The sequence below is a fragment of the Limanda limanda genome, chromosome 1, assembly GCF_963576545.1.
Source record: "Limanda limanda chromosome 1, fLimLim1.1, whole genome shotgun sequence".
NCBI classification, from domain to species: Eukaryota; Metazoa; Chordata; class Actinopteri; order Pleuronectiformes; family Pleuronectidae; genus Limanda; species Limanda limanda.
The window spans coordinates 3,221,968-3,241,931 of record NC_083636.1 but is presented as its reverse complement, the minus strand read 5'-3'; the positions used below and the strand labels follow the sequence as shown (position 1 = coordinate 3,241,931).

Here is a 19,964-nt window from a genome sequence, read left to right as displayed (position 1 = left end):
AATCGTGTCGACTCTTAAAAAAGTATCAATGTCAAACAACTGTGATGCAACCGAGTTCTGACCCCAAAGAAAAGCAGATTTCATCATCGTCAACCTTCATCTCCCTCAAAGTAAACAGGACAATGTTCTCCCTTACTGGAAATGAGACGGTGGTGCTGTGGGAATGAAGAGAAGTTGACTAACTTTTCTCGACTCGTTGGGGAATTCCTGAACTCTTCTTGTTGAGTAATCTCTTTATGACCCTATATATTTTTGTTCATGACCAGAAGAGAAGCCTGGACTGGGAGCGACACATCATGAAGGTGCTGTAAACCATGCAACACATGTATTCATCAGATTTAACGCAGTTAACTGATTATTTTTTTTAATGTTTCTCATGATTTATAAATAGTTTGAATTGAGAAAACCTCTTGTTTGTTTGCTCACAGTTCGATTTGGCTGCAGCTTCTTTGGCATCGTTCCTCTTCTTTCTGTCTCCAGCTTGGTACGTCAAATTACTAATTTTTAATGATTATATCTGTTCCTTTAATGGTATTTAATAACTACTTACATGTTTTATAGCTTGTGAACGTGCACTTGTCCGTTGTCTTATTCATAAATGTGTGCACCAGAGGGTGATTCAGTTTTAGAAAGTAACAAAGAGGAGGGTTCAATGAAATACATTTAATAACCTTTTTTTTTTTACTCAAACCCTTAACAATAAGCCTCATATCATCACATCAGCCACCATTATCTTAATATGGTCGATAATCTCATGCTAACATTTTATTTGCTGCTGTTAAGGCAACAACAAAATATAACATAAAGTTTTGAATGATGTCAATGTCTGTCTCTCTCAGCTGCCAGCAGTCTGTGAACTGCATATGGGGGTCTTACAGAGAGTGGTCCGAGTGTGACGGCTGCACCAGCACTAAGGTAAACATACACAGACACACACACACACACACACACACACACACAAACACACACACAATTATCAATTAGTAATATCGTCAATTTGAAAGGTTGATATATTGAATTTACGATTAAAAACACATCCAGCAGGTACAGCAACAGGATTAATTCATTCTGAGACATTTGTGTTCTCCTGATGGACATAAGTCCAATATTCACCCTCTTTTACTTCTGGTTTTCATCTCCACCAATTTAAGAGGAAAACATCTGGTTGTTTAGTGACTTAATGCAATGACGTGTTCAGGGAATCAGGCTCAGACTCACTGTCAAGTAACAGATGCTGAGGCCTAAATATAAGGAAGAATAGTTGACTGTAAGTAATGTCATACTGAAGAATAGCATGTATATCCGCTTCCTTCTCAGGTGCGTACTCGCCACGTGGAGGTGTACGCCCAGTTTGGGGGCGTGGCATGTTCAGGAGAAGCCGCTGAAACACAACCGTGTGTTCCGCAAAAAAGTTGTCCCCTGGAAACGGGCTGTGGAGAAAGGTTCCGCTGCACCTCTGGTTTGTTGCAACATATTAGAGAAATTTTTCACGATATCATGATAAGTCTCTGTTTTTGATCAAATAAAAGCTAAAATTCTACGACACATGTTTCATTTTGAGTCGAGGATAAATTCCCAGTTCTCAAGTTTGTAAACATTTAATCACTGAACATATGATTCGATAGAAGAAGTGACTGTCTGCCTCTTGTAATGTGTAATGAAGACTCATTACTGAACCAGGTCAGTGTATCAGTCGCACTCTGGTGTGTAACGGAGACTCCGACTGTGATGACAACCTGGATGAGAGAAACTGTGACCGAGACCAACCGTTCTCATGCGACCTCGACAAAACGCCTCCGAACTCTGACTACACAGGCAGAGGGTGAGTATGTGCAACTCCACCACCAGGGGGCTGTATCGTTACTGTAAGAACAAGGCTAATTGGTTAAAATTAGGGGTGTCAGGATACCAAAAATTCAGTAGTTGGTGCCAATTTTGATACTACGGTAAAAAAAAAGGATTTTCTAAGATTCAAAAAGTGCATTCTTTGGATGTTGTTAATGTCATATACGGTAGTTTAATGTGCTTGGGCATATACTGTGGGTTATACGGTAGTTGAGGACGCATGTGAGTGACGTATGTGAGTGACGCATTGTTGTAAGACACGTTATGCATTAAAGCGACCTTAGCATTGATTTACAGTTAATATGAATCATAACTCAACTTGAATTATTTAAACAAATCTGGATGACGGTCTTTCAGGTGCTTTGGTAAATTGGAAGTATTACCTCCCTTGGTCTGAAGACCACGGTAGCATCGTTTGCATAATGGCTTCTGCGGATTGATGATAACGCCACGGTCATCTGCCTCAAACGCAAAGTACTTCCATGCAGGACTCTTTGTGCCTTTTTTATCAACAAGTTGAGGTGGGACGACCGCTGCAGCCGCAGTTGCCATCTTGGTTTTCTGAACATGTAAACATCGACTGGCACAGCACCGATGCTAATGCTAAGTTGCTAACAGCTGCTGGCATCGGCGCTCACGGTGCCTACGGTGCTTTTAAAAAATGGGCATCGTCGGTTTTTTGTTATCTTAGTATCGAAAGGTATCGTAGGTATCGGTTCTCGTGACATCCCTTGCTAAAATAACCTCCTGTCGGTTTGCATTGTCGTGGTTCACAGGTACGACGTGTTGACGGGGAAACTGAGAGCAGGCGTGATCAACACTCGGAGCTTCGGAGGTCAGTGCAGGAAGGTGTTCAGCGGCGACCACAAAGTCTTTTACCGACTTCCGCAGAGCGTCCTCAGGTACAACTTCGAGGTGAGTTCAAGAAGAAGTTGACAAAAGTTGTGACTTGTTGACTTGACGATCCATTGAGCGGTCGGTGAGCATTTCAGTGGCGGACTGAGACTTTGCTTGTGCTGCAGGTGACAGTGGACAACGAAGACAGCGATGAATCCTACAACAGCTCCTGGTCGTACACTCAGCACATCCAGGGCAACTCCTTGTCTGCACATGACCGCCGCACCTTCCACAAAGAGCTCACTGAGCATAAGGTTCGAGAAAACCTCACCAATCCAATGCTTTGGTGTCGTGTAAAATACACTTTTACAGTTTATGAACCAGGACCTACTGTTATCCTCTGTCCAGGCGTACAGATTAATAGTCCTAAAGAATAAAGTGGAACTGGCCCAGTTTCAGAACTCCGCCCCTCAGTACCTCACTCTGTCCGAAGGCTTCTGGAAGGCCTTGTCCTCGCTGCCGTTCACATACGACAACTCCGCCTACCGCCAGCTGCTCCGGAAGTACGGCACGCACTACCTCTCCGAGGGCTCGCTCGGCGGCGAATACCAAGCCTTGTTGGAGTTAGACCGCCAGGCGTTCACCTCATCCAGTAAGATCTTCTTGAAATTAACCTTTTTCAAGTCGGTCTATAATTAAAAGGTGCAGTGTGTAGAATATCTTGTGAAGTTTCATGTTGCAGCTGAGTACCCCTCACCTCACACACACTGGACCTTTAAATACGTACATGAGGCTGTGATGGTGTAAAAGTGACATCAGCAGATCAGTTGTGTTAAACCCATTGTTCCTGCGTTGTTGTGTAAAGGTACGACAGATATCGAGTACAAGAGGTGTTGGACAAAGACGAAACGTCGTTGGTTCAAGAAGAAAAAGAAAACCACGTGTGAAACATTCATGAATTCTTTCACATCCCGCGACGGTAAGTGAACAACTCAGGTTTCCCTGGAACATCAAATAAAATCAGTCACAGCCTTGAGTCAAATTTACCTGCCACTACTTCCACAGGACGCAAAGTGAATAAAATGCCCATTAAAGTCAACATATTTGGAGGAGATCCGTCCTTCCTCGGCGCTCTGAGTATTCTGGATCTGGAAAAGCCAGAAGCTAACGGAGAGATCTATGATAACTGGGCCTCGTCAGTCAAAGACTTCCCTGACGTCATAAACCAGAAGGTACGACCTCGGTGGACTGGTTCATTTCTGGTCAGATCATGCGTCTCTGCTCACATCGAACATAACACACATGAACAAACTGTGAATTCTGCTCCAGCTGCGTCCTCTGCACGAGCTGGTGAAGGAGGTGCAGTGTGCAGGTCTGAAGAAGCTGCACCTGAAGCGAGCCACAGAGGAGTACCTGGCCGAGGAGCATCCCTGCCACTGCCGTCCCTGCCACAACAACGGCCAGCCGCTGCTGAGCGGCACCGTGTGTCGCTGCGTCTGCCGGCCGGGAACCTCGGGACCGGCCTGTGAGACTGGAGCTGTGATCGGAGAGCAACCAGGTACACGACAGGATGGCGCTCCATTTTATAACCTCTTTAAACTACTCGCCCTCTGCAGAGAGTTTAATCCAACGATTTAATCCAGATTTAAAGTTGGTGTAAACTAGATTAATCTATTAAATAAGAGTTAAAGGGTTTGAGTTAAATGTGATGTTACTGTGGCGTGGCGTCGTTATGACTGACCCGTCCACAAACAAGACCGAACATGATGAGTGAATCTCTGGTTCTTCTCTCAGGGGTGATCCATGGCGGCTGGAGCTGCTGGTCCTCCTGGGCGTCTTGTTCTGGAGGTCAAAGGTCAAGAACTCGCAGCTGCAACAATCCCGCTCCCAGCGGAGGTGGACACCACTGCACCGGACCGACAGAGGAGCAGAAGCCCTGTGAGGACCCAGACATCCAGTATTTACAGTGAGGACACAGACACACACACACACACACACACACACACACACACACACACACACACACACACACACACACACACACACACACACTTAAGCTCCTGTCTCCTTTAATTTGGTTCTAAAAAGTGATTAAAGCAAATAATTTCCTCTCAATCTGTTCTAATCTATCTGCCTTGGTCCCTTTAACGTTTTGGTTTTCTCTCTGTAAACTGTTTGTGTGCAGGACGATGGAGCCTCAGTGCTTCTCTCTCTCTCTGACGCCACCAGAGACCTGTGGTCCGCCTCCGAACCTGAGGAACGGATTCATCCAGGTGAGTCTGAAACATTCATGTTTGCAGGATTACATGTGTTTGTTTGTTCGCAGGATTACGAAACAATTTTTCTAATCTCTTTTGATTACTCAGAGAATAATTCACGGATCTTGATATAATGTTTACCGGTGTGGGCAATGACTTTGTGGAACCACACGGCCTCCTTCTCGGCCTACATGTGTGGACAAAACTTGAAACCACATGTCCGCATGTGCTGGATCGAGCCTCTCGATCTCAGTCTCCCAGGGTGCAACGTGTTCTCTTTGTTCTGAGAAGGTCAAAGAACTCAGTCTCCCAGGAGGCAACAGGTTGCTTTTGTTTCAGCAAAATCACGCATAAGTGTGAAAAGCCGGGCCTATATAAGACCAAGGTCTCCCCCAATTCTCTCTCTTCTCCACCGACACACCGATGAGGCAGACGGCCACCCTTCTCTCCTGCAACGCCAAGGAGAGGGCCGGGTTGCTCCAGCAACTCTTCTCTTCCCATCGAACAACCGGAGGTCAGAGGTGCAGTTTTCCAACTCATCACTTCAAGGAAACCTCCACACATCTCAAGCTTTTTCCAAACTCCTAGCAGCGACTCAATGTCCTGTAGGTAAGAACTAAGATTGAATAAGCAACTGAACTGCACAGCTCCACAGAACCACGGAAGAAGAGAGCACACAAGCCAGAAGACTTCACACAACCGGCAGGACGAACTGCTAACTGAACTACAGCAACTTTCTCCCTTTCTGAGGACTGGTAACATACTGGGCTTAATAATGATACAAGACTAAGCAAGACTGTTTATTTGATTCTGTGTGGAATTTATAAGTTTGATACGTGTTGTGTTATTGTAGTTACAAGCTAAATGAAAGTAAATGTGAGTTACGCTCTACACAGACTCCTCCATTATCTGATTAGCATTTACACAGACACGCATATCTCTACACCTACTTAACTACGTCCCCACTCCAGAAGGAGGCGGGGGAGCTGCTATCTTAGGGGTTCAACCACCATTTTGAAAGCATGCTGAAGAAGGTGTGAACTTTTGGTCAACGACCATTTTTGAGAGCCCCTCATTCAAACACACACACACACACACACACTCACATATACATCTTTGTTAGAAATGTTTTCTTTTAAAAATGTTCCTTCATTAATGTTGCATAAGTGAATTTTGCCAACCTCTACACTGTCAAGAACTCTATAAACCTTCACTGTTCATTATATAATCTTGAATAGTAAATATTGAGATTTCTAATTGAACTAGATCTAAATGAGACTGATCTTAATCAATAAATTGGCTATCTTTTCCCTTCTGTGAAGGGTGGTGCCCCGAGAGAACTTTAAACAAACTAAGGTTATGATTTAATATTAATATTTTAAATATTAATGTTTTATATTTTATTTTGATAACTAAATTTATTGAATGCCCAAAGGCACACAATCTTATGGTATCACTCCTAACCATAATTGCACAACACAAGACTTATATGTATGAGCGTGTTGTTGCAGATTCAAATAAAAATGTGGATCTAGAGAATTTGAAGTGGTTTCATAAGGGATCTTTAGTTTCATGGAATGTATACTTCTTTTCTGCAGTTAGTTCCTATGTTGTCTTTAGTCAACTTTAAGTTTTAATTTCAAGTTTTTAAAATGCAGCTACTGTTTTATTTCTCTCTTAGAATCCCAAAGACTTGTACAGGGTTGGAAACACGGTGGATTTCTCCTGCATCGAGGGATTTTACCTCAGTGGACACGCTGCCGCTCGGTGCAATGAAGACAAGACGTGGACGCAGGGGACGTGGGTTTGTATACGTAAGTGTTCCTTTTACGGACAATACATTTTTTTGTCTTATTGTTTGTCCTGCACACAGATTTAACTGAGGTGTCATCATCTCTTCTTGTCCCAGGATCCACGTGTCAGTTTCCACAACTCAGCGGGGACGTTGTGGGCACGCCCACCCAAGTGTCCTATCGGATTGGAGAGACAGTGTCCCTCCACTGTCCTGCGGGGGCGCTGCTGGACGCTGAGGTGTCAGAGGTCATGTGTAGTCCCAGTCTACAGTGGTCTCCGTCTCCTGCAGGCGTTCGTTGCAAAGCAGGTATGTTTATTCTTGGAATACATATATATACATTATGACTTGCAGCGTGGTTTCCCCGTCGCTGATTGAACCTGTTTCCTCCTCAGCGCCCACAGCTCCTACTCCTCCACCCGGCCTGAAGTGTAAACCCTGGGAGAAAGTAGGAACCACCGGGTGTGTGTGTAAGATGCCGTCTGAGTGCTCGTGAGTAGGACATTTGAGAAGCATTTCTAAGTTTTACTCTGGGAACTGTTGGGTCTGAGCCTTAAAAGCACAATAATAACTGAAACTATTATTTTGTCTTAATCCAGGACTTCCCTGCCATTGTGTGCCAGTTTTGTCTCGACTCAAACTCCGCGGTTGCTCAGCCTGTGTCAGCTCGGCGCTCTGCGGTGTATCGGACGCAGCTTCACGTTGAACACTGACACGGGCTGTCAATGGCCACAGCCGTCCTGCAGGGACTGTCCACCAGGGACCGCCTGTCACAGTGAGTCAGCTGGAGGATTTTAAAGGATAAATCTGGTCATTATTTTATAGTTGTGTATAAATAAATATGAGTTTTTGTATGTGACTGTATCAGTATTTTTTTTCCAATTCTAGGTTCAGCGAGAGAATGCGTTTGCCTGAACGTGTCAGATTGCCCCCGAGACTCCCCCCCCCTGTGCGTTAGCTCTGACGATGCCACGACGATGACCGAATGTGAGGTGGGCGCCAGGAGGTGTGCGGGGGAGCGGCTGAACGTGACCGGCATCGACTCTTGTCCAAACTAAAGATTGTTGTTTTATTCAATTTGCAGATTTAACAGGAAGCTGTTTCTTTCAGATGTGACTTAATTGTAAATAGAGGCTAACTATTTATTAATGTAAATAGATTTCTCTGTGATTCTGTGTTTTGTTTTTACATTTGTCACAGAGGAAAGATAATGTTAAAAAAATTGGTTAAAATGACAAATCTACGTTGTGTAAAGTTAATAAAACCCTTTTCAATCAACTCCCGTGATCCCGCGCTGCTTCAAGACATCATCAACTATAGGTTTTCTGTTACTGTTTTGATTGAGAGACCCCTAGTGGCCAAAGTTACATATTGTATATTTAACTGAATAAAGAAATCGCGGTTTAGTTTTCAGTTTTCTTTATTTTTTTGAATATTTCTCGGTCACATTAATGTAATTTCAGGGTTTGACAAATATTTGAAGGTGATACCCGAACAGTAAATAGATTATATACAGTGAGGAAGTGATGCAGGGGGGAGGTGACTTTTAATGATCAGTTGACATTTCAAGGAATGCCAAATATCTGTGTCGCTCTTCTGCCACTTTTTGAATCTTTTTGAACTCCGACCAACTACACAGCCTACCCCCGGCTCGTTAAAGTGCAAGCTTACCACCGGGCCCGTAGGCGAGTATCAATTCCACAAAAGGACCCCCACAAGGTTAAAATCCAGATCATTGTCTCTTAAACATCTCCACTATGACAAATTGACTAAACAAGCCGCACTGACAAGTCCCCATTATTTCGTTTTTGGAGTAGATCTGACAGGAGCTGATATCTGAACAGCTCGCCCCTACGTCCCTTATGGTCACACAGAACTTCTAATTGTTGTACATTTATCCCCAACAATACCGCCCCTGATGGCTCGGTGACCATAGGCCTCTCCACCTAACGCACCATGGCACACGATCAGATGCCTATTTTGATGATGATGATGATGATGATGATGATGATGATGATGATGATGATGATGATGATGATGATGATGATGATGATGATGATGACGGGTTTTCATTGGATGGGATGGAGGTTGGGGAGTAAATTGTTGCGTGTTCTTTTATCCCAAATATGAGAAGAGCCGGTCTCGGTTTGGTTCAATCAAGTATTTAATAAGAAGCAATGAAAAGGTATGAAAAGTTACAGCTAACCAATGGGCACCCAAAGCACAACCCCCGGCCCTCTAGCAGCACCGGGCAGTCACGAGTCGCACCGCATGGTCGGCGTTTGTAATATTTTATAACAGTAGATAGAACAGGACTGGTCAATAATGAAGGGGAGTCGAGACTTGGTTCTTCCTCGATGATGCGCAGGCGTAGTCCACCCTCTAGGCAATGGAATCAGGAAGTGACGAGCATCTCCTTTTCGCTCCTCCTCTGATCCCAGTTGCTGGGCAAAATCTTCACATAAACGAGCCTTGACTCGGCTGAAGCCTTGTGGGTCGATGTTGTTGTTCATTGGAGTAAAGAATATTGTTATCCCTGCTCTATCGGCTGGATATTCTGTTTGTGTAAACATTCTCACCCTCCAAACAAGACAACGCCACTCTAACTAACTTCAAGATAAACACCAAGCAGCAACGGTTATTAAGTAATTGTGTGAAGGCCATATATCTGGCCCAAACTGCTCCTGCCCCCACCCTCCTGCTTTTGTTTAGAGTTCAGTTATATTGCCATCTACACAGACACACACACACAGACAAGCTAACATTTAAAATCCCAACAGTTTCATAAGGAGAATGTTGAGCCTTGGTTCTAATTCTGTGAGTTGTATCTACACAGCAATACAGTCCCATGCATTGAAAAACATTGAAATGCAATTATAATAGATTGAAATACATTGAAATTCTGTCAGAATAGTTTTTTTTCAGACCTTTGCCTGAATCGTGTCGACTCTTAAAAAACGTATCAAAGACAAACAGCTGTGATGCAACCGAGTTCTGACCCTTCATCTCTCAAAGTAAACAGGACAATGTTCTCCTTTACTGGAAATGAGCAGGTGATGTTTTCGGTTGACTCCCTGTTCTTGACTCATTGGGGGATTCCTGAACTTCGAGCGACACATCATGAAGGTGCTGTAAACCAGGCAACACATGTATTCATCAGATTTAACTTGAATTATTTTTAAATGTTTCTCATGATTTAAAAATAATTTCAAATGAGAAAGCCTCTTGTGTGTTTTCTCACAGTTTGATTTGGCTGCAGTTTCTTTGGCATCGTTCCTCGTCTTTCTGTCTCCAGCTTGGTACGTCAAATTAGTTCTTTAATGATTATAAATATGCTTCTTTTGTTGTATTGAATAATAAATAACAATTTTTATTGCTTGTGAACTTGCACTTGTCCGTTGTCTTATTAATCAATGTGTGCACCAGAGGGTGATTCAGTTTAAGAAAGTAACAACAAAGAGGAGGGTTCAATAAATTACATTTAATAACCCTTAACAATAAGCCTCAGCCCATCATATCAGCCACCATTATCTTCATATGGTCGTTAATCTCATGCTAACATTTGATTTGCTAGAGGCAACAAAATATAACATAAAGTTTTTAATTATGTCAATGTCCGTCTCTCTCAGCTGCCAGCAGTCTGTGAACTGCAGATGGGGGTCTTACAGAGAGTGGTCCGAGTGTGACGGCTGCACCAGCACTAAGGTACAGACACACAGACACATTTCAATAATTTATTTGAATCCACCAATCATATTCGTACAAAAAGGATTCAAACATTTCTCAGAGGTTGAATACAGCTTAGTGACTCATGGGTACAAGATGCATCTCCTACGCCAAACTACCTATAGCAGCTGATACACTGCAGAACTTTGCTAGTTGTTTAGATTGTCTCTTACTAAGTCCTGCCAGTCGTAGTCCACTGACCCGAAAGTTTATGGACATGCCCCAGACTTCCAAATATCAATACTACCAGGTTACATGTATAGCCTAGGTCTCTCATTTTAGCAACAATGGGCTGGTATTTGGTCAACTTGTCAAGGAAGGCTATTTCCATATAGAGGTCATAGACACAGGCTACCTCAAGGACTGCTACCTCCCTTTTAACCCTGTCCAAGAAAACAACATCAGGGGTGTTAGGGATGTTACAGAACACATCATCAGAACTGTTAAACCAATCTGGCATCATACGGGAGAGTTTGTACATTGACACATTTGGGGGGAATACTCCCTTAACAGTACTAGAAATGAGGTCGACAATGTGGTCATGGCGTGCAGTATAGAGTCCTTTTACTTATTACAGCCATTAACAATATGAGCAATGGATTCTAAATGTTGGTTGGGATTAGAATGCATTATACAGTGTGGGTCATGATTATTAGGGTACCACAATGCAAGATTGTATTTACTTGGCAACACCTGTAGTCTGGCTTTAACAGTAAAGCAGAGGATGTCCTCTCCTACAGACGCATTCCTGTACATTGTATGAGAGACTCACACACACACACACACACACACACACACACACACTAACAATGATCAATTAGTAATATCGTCAATTTGAAAGGTTGATAGTCCAATATTCACCCTCTTTTACTTCTGGTTTTCATCTCCACCAACTTAAGAGGAAAACATCTGGTTGTTTAGTGACTTAATGCAATGACGTGTTCAGGGAATCAGGCTCAGACTCACTGTCAAGTTACAGATGCTGAAGCCGAAATATAAGGAACAACAGTTGACTGTAAGTAATGTCATACTGAAGAATAGCATGTCTCTCCGCTTCCTTCTCAGGTGCGTACTCGCCACCTGCAGGTGTACGCCCAGTTTGGGGGCGTGGCATGTTCAGGAGAAGCCACTGAAACACAACCGTGTGTTCCGCAAAAAAGTTGTCCCCTGGAAACGGGCTGTGGAGAAAGGTTCCGCTGCACCTCTGGTTTGTTGCAGCAACAGCAACTCTCAATATCATGATAACTTTCCGTTATGTTTCATTGTGAGTTGAGGTTAAATTCCCAGTTCTCAAGTGTATAAACATTTAATCACTGAACATATGATTCAATAGAAGAAGTGACTGTCTGTCTCTTGTAATGTATAATAAAGAGTTATTATTGAACCAGGTCAGTGTATCAGTCGCACTCTGGTGTGTAACGGAGACTCCGACTGTGATGACAACCTGGATGAGAGAAACTGTGACCGAGACCAACCGTTCTCATGCGACCTCGACAAAACGCCTCCGAACTCTGACTTCACAGGCAGAGGGTGAGTAGGTGCAACTCCACCACCAGGGGGCTGTATCGTTACTGTAAGAACAAGGCTAATTGGCTAAAATAACCTCCTGTCGGTTTGCATTGTCGTGGTTCACAGGTACGATGTGTTGACGGGGAAACTGAGAGCAGGCGTGATCAACACTCAGAGCTTTGGAGGTCAGTGCAGGAAGGTGTTCAGCGGCGACCACAAAGTCTTTTACCGACTTCCGCAGAGCGTCCTCAGGTACAACTTCGAGGTGAGTTCAAGGAGAAGTTGACAAAAGTTGTGAGTTGTTGACTTGACGATCCATTGAGCGGTCGGTGAGCATTTCAGTGGCGGACTGAGACTTTGTTTGTGCTGCAGGTGACAGTGGACAACGAAGACAGCGATGAATCCTACAACAGTGCCTGGTCGTACACTCAGCACAGCCAGACCTACTCCTGGTTAACAGACCAAAGCCGCACCTTCCACAAAGAGCTCACTGAGCATAAGGTTCGATAAAAACTCACAAATCCAATCATTTTGTGTCGTGTTAAATAAACTTTTACAGTTTATTAACCAGGACCTACTGTTCTCCTCTGTCCAGGCGTACAGATTAATAGTCCTGAAGAATAAAGTGGAACTGGCCCAGTTTCAGAACTCCGCCCCTCAGTACCTCACTCTGTCCGAAGGCTTCTGGAAGGCCTTGTCCTCGCTGTCGTTCACATACGACTACTCCGCCTACCGCCAGCTGCTCCGGAAGTACGGCACGCACTACCTCTCCGAGGGCTCGCTCGGCGGCGAACACCAAGCCTTGTTGGAGTTAGACCGCCAGGCCTTCACCTCATCCAGTAAGAACTTTTCAAATTAACCTTTTTAAGTCAGCATTATCAGTGGCGATTTTAGCCTGAAATTTCTGGTGGGGCAATTTTGTGTGACGTCATGTCACCGTCACAAAAACAGAGGTAGCTGATTATTATAAGCAGTAGGCCTATATAGACCAGTACAATATACCATGGGCTGCATTTTGAGTGCCAGCAGGGAGCAGAAATCCTATTTCAAATAGATTTCACATGCTTTAGCGCTCAGCGCGACACAAAGATGTTGCCTCTAATACAGCATTAAAGTAAAATGATTGCAACAAAGTAAAAAGATTAGACAGACACATAACTCAAATAACTTGCATAATTTATCAATTTATTATTATCAACATGAGGCGACAGGCACCAGCTTCATCTGCACAACACTTTGTGTTTTCCTCCCTTAACAAAAGAAGGCCTGCAACTGTTTAGAGTTGGCAGTCATTGCTAAGTGTCATGGATAATAGAGTTAATTTCTATATTCATTATATATTATATATTCAAATGAACACTTATTAGAACAATGTTTATCTTTTGCTTTCTGATTTAATACACTTTAGATAAGAACCCAGTGTTTTATTTTTCTTCTTTGCCATAAGAGACAGAACATGGTCAGCACAGCTGTGTCCTTCAGGCTCGTCCGTACCTAATAAAATGATAGGAAACATAAAAGTATGGCATTATTGTAGAGGAAGTGTTACTTATGAACAAAGTTTGTATCTTTATTTTCTGTGGATGTTCAACTACTGATTTTGAATATGGTTTTGGATTAAATTGTGCACTACCAAGACAATGCATGTACTGTATGGAGTTCTTCCACATTATTAGTATTGCATAGCTTATTCTCCAAACACACTCATCCTCATAAACTAACGCTTCTCTCTGCTGGGTGGACCGGATCATGTCGCTTCATGTCGGGTCAATAACTCCGTAGGCTACGGTCTTGTTAGCATCGCTATTACTGCTGCTAGCATGCCTGCGGGCTAGCCGAGCTAAGCTAACAACCAGGTACAGCAGGTACCTGCGAATCACTACTTACAGATAAATACAATATTAAACTTGACTAACCTCAGAAATGGGGGCTCACACGTCTTTAGCCTCTCTGTTCAAAACATATTATTCATCCGATGTGAGTGAACCTCTTCACAGACTCGGGTGGTGTTCACTGACGGGGGTAGCCTGTAAGCCTGTTAGCTCAGGTGACGCCGAACAGGAAACAGGCTGACGCTGGAGTCGAGTAGCTTGGGATTTCGTAGGGCCCATCTGAAAATGCCCACTCTCCCAATGTTAACTGTGGCCTGTGTGGTTCATGCTGATTGGTGTTCCCATGGCACACGTCTGACTCTTGCACCGTTGTGCCCAGAGCAGAGACGGATGGCAAGAGGCAAGCTTTTCACATAGCGAGCACACAGACAGAAACACAAACAAATCAAATTACTCCAAAACAAGACTATAATGCTTGTGAGTCAAGTTTATTCACACACACATTCACGGTACTTTGCATATAAAATAAAATCAAATATATTTTTGCCACAAAGTTCAGATGTTCAGCTTTCTGCACAACAGCGCCATCTGGTGGGGCAGTGCCCCAACGTTCCCCTAATGTAGAAACGCCACTGAGTATAATTAAAGGTGCAGTGTGTAGAATATCGTGTGTAGAGTTTCATGTTGAAGCTGAACACCCCTCACACACTGGACCTTTAAATACGTACTTGAGGCTGTGATGGTGTAACAGTGACATCAGCGAATCAGTTGTGTTAAACCCATTGTTCTTGCGTTGTTTGTGTAAAGGTACGACAGATATCGAGTACCAGAGGTGTTGGAAGAAGGTGAAAGGTTTTTGGTTTTGGAAGACAGTGACAATCAGATGTGAAACATTCATGAATTCTATCAAATCCAGAGACGGTAAGTGAACAACTCAGGTTTCCCTGGAAGATCAAATAAAATCAGTCACGGTCTTGAGTAAAATTTTCCTTCCACTACTTCCACAGGACGCAAAGTGAATAAAATGCCCATTAAAGTCAACATATTTGGAGGAGATCCGTCCTTCATCGGCGCTCTGAGTGTTCTGGATCTGGAAAAGCCAGAAGTTAACAGAGAGATCTATGATAACTGGGCCTCGTCAGTCAAAGACTTCCCTGACGTCATAAACCAGAAGGTACGACCTCGATGGACTGATTCATTTCTGGTCAGATCATGCGTCTCTGCTCACATCGAACATAACACTCGTGAACAAACTGTGAATTCTGCTCCAGCTGCGTCCTCTGCACGAGCTGGTGAAGGAGGTGCAGTGTGCAGGTCTGAAGAAGCTGCACCTGAAGCGGGCCACAGAGGAGTACCTGGCCGAGGAGCATCCCTGCCACTGCCGTCCCTGCCACAACAACGGCCAGCCGCTGCTGAGCGGCACCGTGTGTCGCTGCGTCTGCCGGCCGGGAACCTCGGGACCGGCCTGTGAGACTGGAGCTGTGACCGGAGAGCAACCAGGTACACGACAGGATGACGCTCCAGTTTATAACCTCTTTAAACTACTCACCCTCTGCAGAGAGTTTAATCCAACGATTTAATCCAGATTTAAAGTCGGTGTAAACTAGATTAATCTATTAAAAAAGAGTTAAAGGGTTTGAGTTAAATGTTATGTTACTGTGGCGTGGCGTCGTTATGACTGACCCGTCCACAAACAAGACCGAACATGATGAGTGAATCTCTGGTTCTTCTCTCAGGGGTGATCCATGGCGGCTGGAGCTGCTGGTCCTCCTGGGCGTCTTGTTCTGGAGGTCAAAGGTCAAGAACTCGCAGCTGCAACAATCCCGCTCCCAGCGGAGGTGGACACCACTGCACCGGACCGACAGAGGAGCAGAAGCCCTGTGAGGACCCAGACATCCAGTATTTACAGTGAGGACACAGACACACACACACACATGCACACACACATACTCAAGCTCCTGTCTCCTTTAATTTGGTTCTAAAAAGTGATAAGAGCAAATAATTTCCTCTCAATCTGTTCTAATCTGATCTGCCTCGGTTCCTGTAACGTTTTGGTTTTCTCTCTGTAAACTGTTTGTGTGCAGGACGATGGAGCCTCAGTGCTTCAATCTCTCTCTGACGCCACCAGAGACCTGTGGCCCGCCTCCGAACCTGAGGAACGGATTCATCCAGGTGAGTCTGAAACAGGTTCTTGCTCCTGCACTGCCTGGTCCTGTTCTATTTGGGTCTTAATCATATGTCGCAGGTGGGAGTTTTGTTCTTGCTCCGCTCAACATGCGGCTTGCACGGCCTCTGCATGTTCTTGGGCTTGCAGCTCGGCTCTCTGTTTGTGCAGGAGTGTCAGTTGACCCAGAACGTGGGATATTTTCAGTTGCGGGCCAGTGGGGTTGTAGAGGTGCATGGTCAGTTCTTCAATCTTAAGATCGCAGGTACTTAAATCATACTCACTCAACTCACTCACTGCATCATTGCAAATTTGTCAGGCTCGCGACAGTCTCTGACAAGATGTCTGGTCCTGAAGGAGCCTTTGCCCCATGGTGGTACTTGCTAATCATCTTCTGAGTGCGAAAAGGCACCTGGTGGACTGCTCAAGCTCGCTTAGATAAAAGCGGGTAAAACACTTAATTAACACTACACAACAAGATGCACAGGTGAGCTTCACCCTGTGTCTATATAGTAGCAATGAAGGATAGCTCGGTGGCTCAATCCTTAAGACGTAGTTGGTTAACAACTACTCTCCTCAAAACTAGTCTCTCAAATTGAGTTAGTCTCCTTAAGATCAAAAAGCATGCAGAAAATCTCCTATAAAAATTACTAACCGCTGAAACGTAGTCAGCAACCAACCACAGTTACACAAAATGTCTGCTTAGCAAAGGGAATTAAGAATAAAGAAAATTCATAGAGAAATCAGTTTCCAAAATTATTTCTCTCTTCAAATATTTATTATAGTTATTGTGCATTGAGATGAAACAACCACTGATATGCTATAAGCAACCAACCATGGATACACAAGGCACTAGTATACCTGCTTGGTAGAGGTGCATTGGGATGAAAAAAAAACATTTCAAAGAGAAATTAATTCCAAAATTATTTTTCTCTTTTTTCTTAAAAATGATTTATAATAATTGTGCATCGAGATGACACAACCACCGATTGCAATCTGCAGCCAACCACGGATACAACAAACGTTTGTGATCCGCTCCCTTTAGCTACTGGGTCATCTGGAGGGACCTGGAGAGGTCTTCTAGAAGTCTTCGGAGCAGGGGAAAAGCAGAGTTTTCTGTGAGCTCAGCTGTTTTTTCCACCTGAGAGGTCCCTACCTCCTTGAGGTGGGGCTAGGGGGTTCAGTTGGCCCTCAGCCAATGGAATGTTAGGGTTCAACTCTCAGGGAATGGCTAAAAACACAGTGGGGGTCCTCTTGAAGGACACTGAAGATGCTTCCCTCCCACCAGGGGAGGACTCCAGGCTGGCCTCCGAGTGAAAAACTCGTAGAACCGTTTCTTTGGAATGTCTTGTAGGCCTCAAGTATTTATGACCCATTGTGTGATGGTCAGCACACTGGGATCTCCCGCAACACAAGTTTTTAAAATGCAGCTACTGTTTTATTTCTCTCTTAGAATCCCAAAGACTTGTACAGGGTTGGAAACACGGTGGATTTCTCCTGCATCGAGGGATTTTACCTCAGTGGACACGCTGCCGCTCGGTGCAATGAAAACAAGACGTGGACGCAGGGGACGTGGGTTTGTATACGTAAGTGTTCCTTTTACGGACAATACATTTTTTTGTCTTATTGTTTGTCCTGCACACAGATTTCACTGAGGTGTCATCATCTCTTCTCGACCCAGGATCCACGTGTCGGTTCCCACAACTCAGTGGGGACGTTGTGGGCACGCCCACCCAAGTGTCCTATCGGATTGGAGAGACAGTGTCCCTCCACTGTCCTGCGGGGGCGCTGCTGGACGCTGAGGTGTCAGAGGTCATGTGTAGTCCCAGTCTGCAGTGGTCTCCGTCTCCTGCAGGCGTTCGTTGCAAAGCAGGTATGTTTATTCTTGGAATACATATATATACATTATGACTTGCAGCGTGGTTTCCCCTTCGCTGATTGAACCTGTTTCCTCCTCAGCGCCCACAGCTCCCACAGCTCCTACTCCTCCACCCGGCCTGAAGTGTAAACCCTGGGAGAAAGTAGGAACCACCGGGTGTGTGTGTAAGATGCCATCTGAGTGCAAGTGAGTGGGACATTTGAGAAGCATTTCTAAGTTTTACTCTGGGAACTGTTGGGTCTGAGCCTTAAAAGCACAATAATAACTGAAACTATTATTTTGTCTTAATCCAGGACTTCACTGCCGTTGTGTGCCCGATTTGTCTCGACTCAAACCCCCCGGTTGCTCAGCCTGTGTCAGCTCGGCGCTCTGCGATGTATCGGACGCAGCTTCACACTGAACACTGACACGGGCTGTCAATGGCCACAGCCGTCCTGCAGGGTCTGTCCACCAGGGACCGTCTGTCACAGTGAGTCAGCTGGAGGATTAATAATGAAGAATAAATCTGGTCATTATATAAAATTTGTGTATAAATAAATATGAGTTTGTGTATGTGACTGTATGAGTATTTGAAATCCATTTTTTTCCAATTCTAGGTTCAGCGAGAGAATGCGTTTGCCTGAACGTGTCAGATTGCCCCAGAGACTCCGCCCCCCTGTGCGTTAGCTCTGACGTTGCCACGACGATGACCGAATGTGAGGTGGGCGCCAGGAGGTGTGCGGGGGAGCGGCTGAACGTGACCGGCATCGACTCTTGTCCAAACTAAAAATTGTTGTTTGATTCAATTTGTAGATTAAACAGGAAGCTGTTTCTTTCAGATATGACTACATTGTAAATAGAGGTTAAAAAAATGAACGTAGTCCACCCTCTTGGCACTGGAATCAGGAAGTGACGAGCAGATCCGTTTCCCTCCTCCTCTGATAGTTGCTGGGCAAAATCTTCACATAAATAAGCCTTGACTCGGCTGAAGCCTTGTGGGTCGGTGTTGTTGTTCACAATTAATTCATGTAAATAGATTCCTCTGAGATTCTGTGAGGTTTTTATATTTGTCACAGAGGAGAGATAATGTTAAAAAATGAAGGTTAAAATGACAAATCTACTTTGTGTAAAGTTAATAAAACACTTTTCAAAATAAAATGTTGTTCACTTGGTTTTGCTAAAATGTGAAATATTTTATAAAGTTTTCATCCATCAGATCCTGAGCTGGCGGTTTTGCAAATCAACAGTTTCAAATTATCTTTATGTACAAAAAGTTCTTCTAAGAACAGCAAGACGTAAATATATATATATATATATATGTATCTAATCAATTTGTGACAAGAGTGGTGAAGACTTCAACTCCCATGATGATGACAATTCCCCATTATTTTGTTTTTGGAGTAGATCTGACAGGAGCTGATATCCGAACAGCTCGCCCCTACGTCCGTTATGGTCACACAGAACCAAATGGCCCTAGATCTCCTACTGGCAGAAAAGGGTGATATGAAGATCTTCTTGTACATTTAATAGATGGCTCGATGACCATAGGCCTCTCCACCTTACGCACCATGGCACACCATCAGATGCCTATTTTGATGATGATGATGAGGATGACGGGTTTTCATTGGATGGGATGGAGGTTGAGGAGTACGTGAATGATCCCCAGTAAGTGGTTCACACCATGAAATGGTGTGAAAGGAAGGATAAATTGTCACGTGTTCTTTTATCCTAAACGGGAGAAGAGCCGGTCTCGGTTTGGTTCAATCAAGTATTTAATAAGAAGCAATGAAAAGGTATGAAAAGTTACATCTAACTAATGGGCACCCAAAGCACAACCCCCGGCCCTCTAGCGGCACCGGACAGTCACGAGTCGCACCGCACGGTCGGCGTTTGTAATATTTTATAACAGTAGGTAGAACAGGACTGGTCAATAATGAAGGGAAGTCGAGACTTGGTTCTTCCTCGATGGTGCGCAGGCGTAGTCCACCCTCTTGGCACTGGAATCAGGAAGTGACGAGCATCTCCGTTTCGCTCCTCCTCTGATAGTTGCTGGGCAAAATCTTCACATAAACAAGCCTTGACTCGGCTAAAGCCTTGTGGGTCGGTGTTGTTGTTCATTGGAGTAAAGAATATTGTTTTCCCT

The 19,964-nt window shown here is 44.2% G+C and overlaps 2 protein-coding genes across 3 annotated transcripts; both read left to right on the top strand.

Annotated features, from left to right (window-relative positions):
• The first annotated feature begins 118 nt into the window (after positions 1–118).
• c7b (complement component 7b) lies at positions 119–8,138 on the top strand. Its single transcript, XM_061080812.1, has 18 exons — positions 119–302; positions 429–484; positions 840–915; positions 1,318–1,459; positions 1,681–1,822; positions 2,622–2,760; positions 2,868–2,996; positions 3,091–3,334; positions 3,548–3,661; positions 3,748–3,914; positions 4,012–4,240; positions 4,477–4,648; positions 4,868–4,955; positions 6,622–6,754; positions 6,850–7,041; positions 7,128–7,224; positions 7,332–7,507; positions 7,621–8,138. Exons 1-18 carry the CDS (start codon positions 237–239, stop codon positions 7,788–7,790), a joined length of 2,532 nt encoding a protein of 843 aa, XP_060936795.1. The 5' UTR covers positions 119–236; the 3' UTR covers positions 7,791–8,138.
• A 1,240-nt stretch (positions 8,139–9,378) lies between these two features.
• On the top strand, positions 9,379–18,979 carry LOC133013776 (complement component C7-like). 2 transcript variants are annotated; one of them, XM_061080832.1, is made up of 18 exons: positions 9,379–9,858; positions 9,976–10,031; positions 10,362–10,437; positions 11,524–11,665; positions 11,847–11,988; positions 12,094–12,232; positions 12,340–12,468; positions 12,563–12,806; positions 14,607–14,720; positions 14,807–14,973; positions 15,071–15,299; positions 15,536–15,707; positions 15,884–15,971; positions 17,417–17,549; positions 17,645–17,836; positions 17,932–18,028; positions 18,136–18,311; positions 18,439–18,979. In XM_061080832.1, exons 1-18 carry the CDS (start codon positions 9,853–9,855, stop codon positions 18,606–18,608), a joined length of 2,472 nt encoding a protein of 823 aa, XP_060936815.1. In that variant the 5' UTR covers positions 9,379–9,852; the 3' UTR covers positions 18,609–18,979. The 2 variants fall into 2 exon arrangements, with proteins under 2 accessions (XP_060936815.1, XP_060936807.1); XM_061080824.1 differs by having other exon boundaries at positions 17,923–18,028.
• The last annotated feature ends 985 nt before the right edge of the window (positions 18,980–19,964 follow it).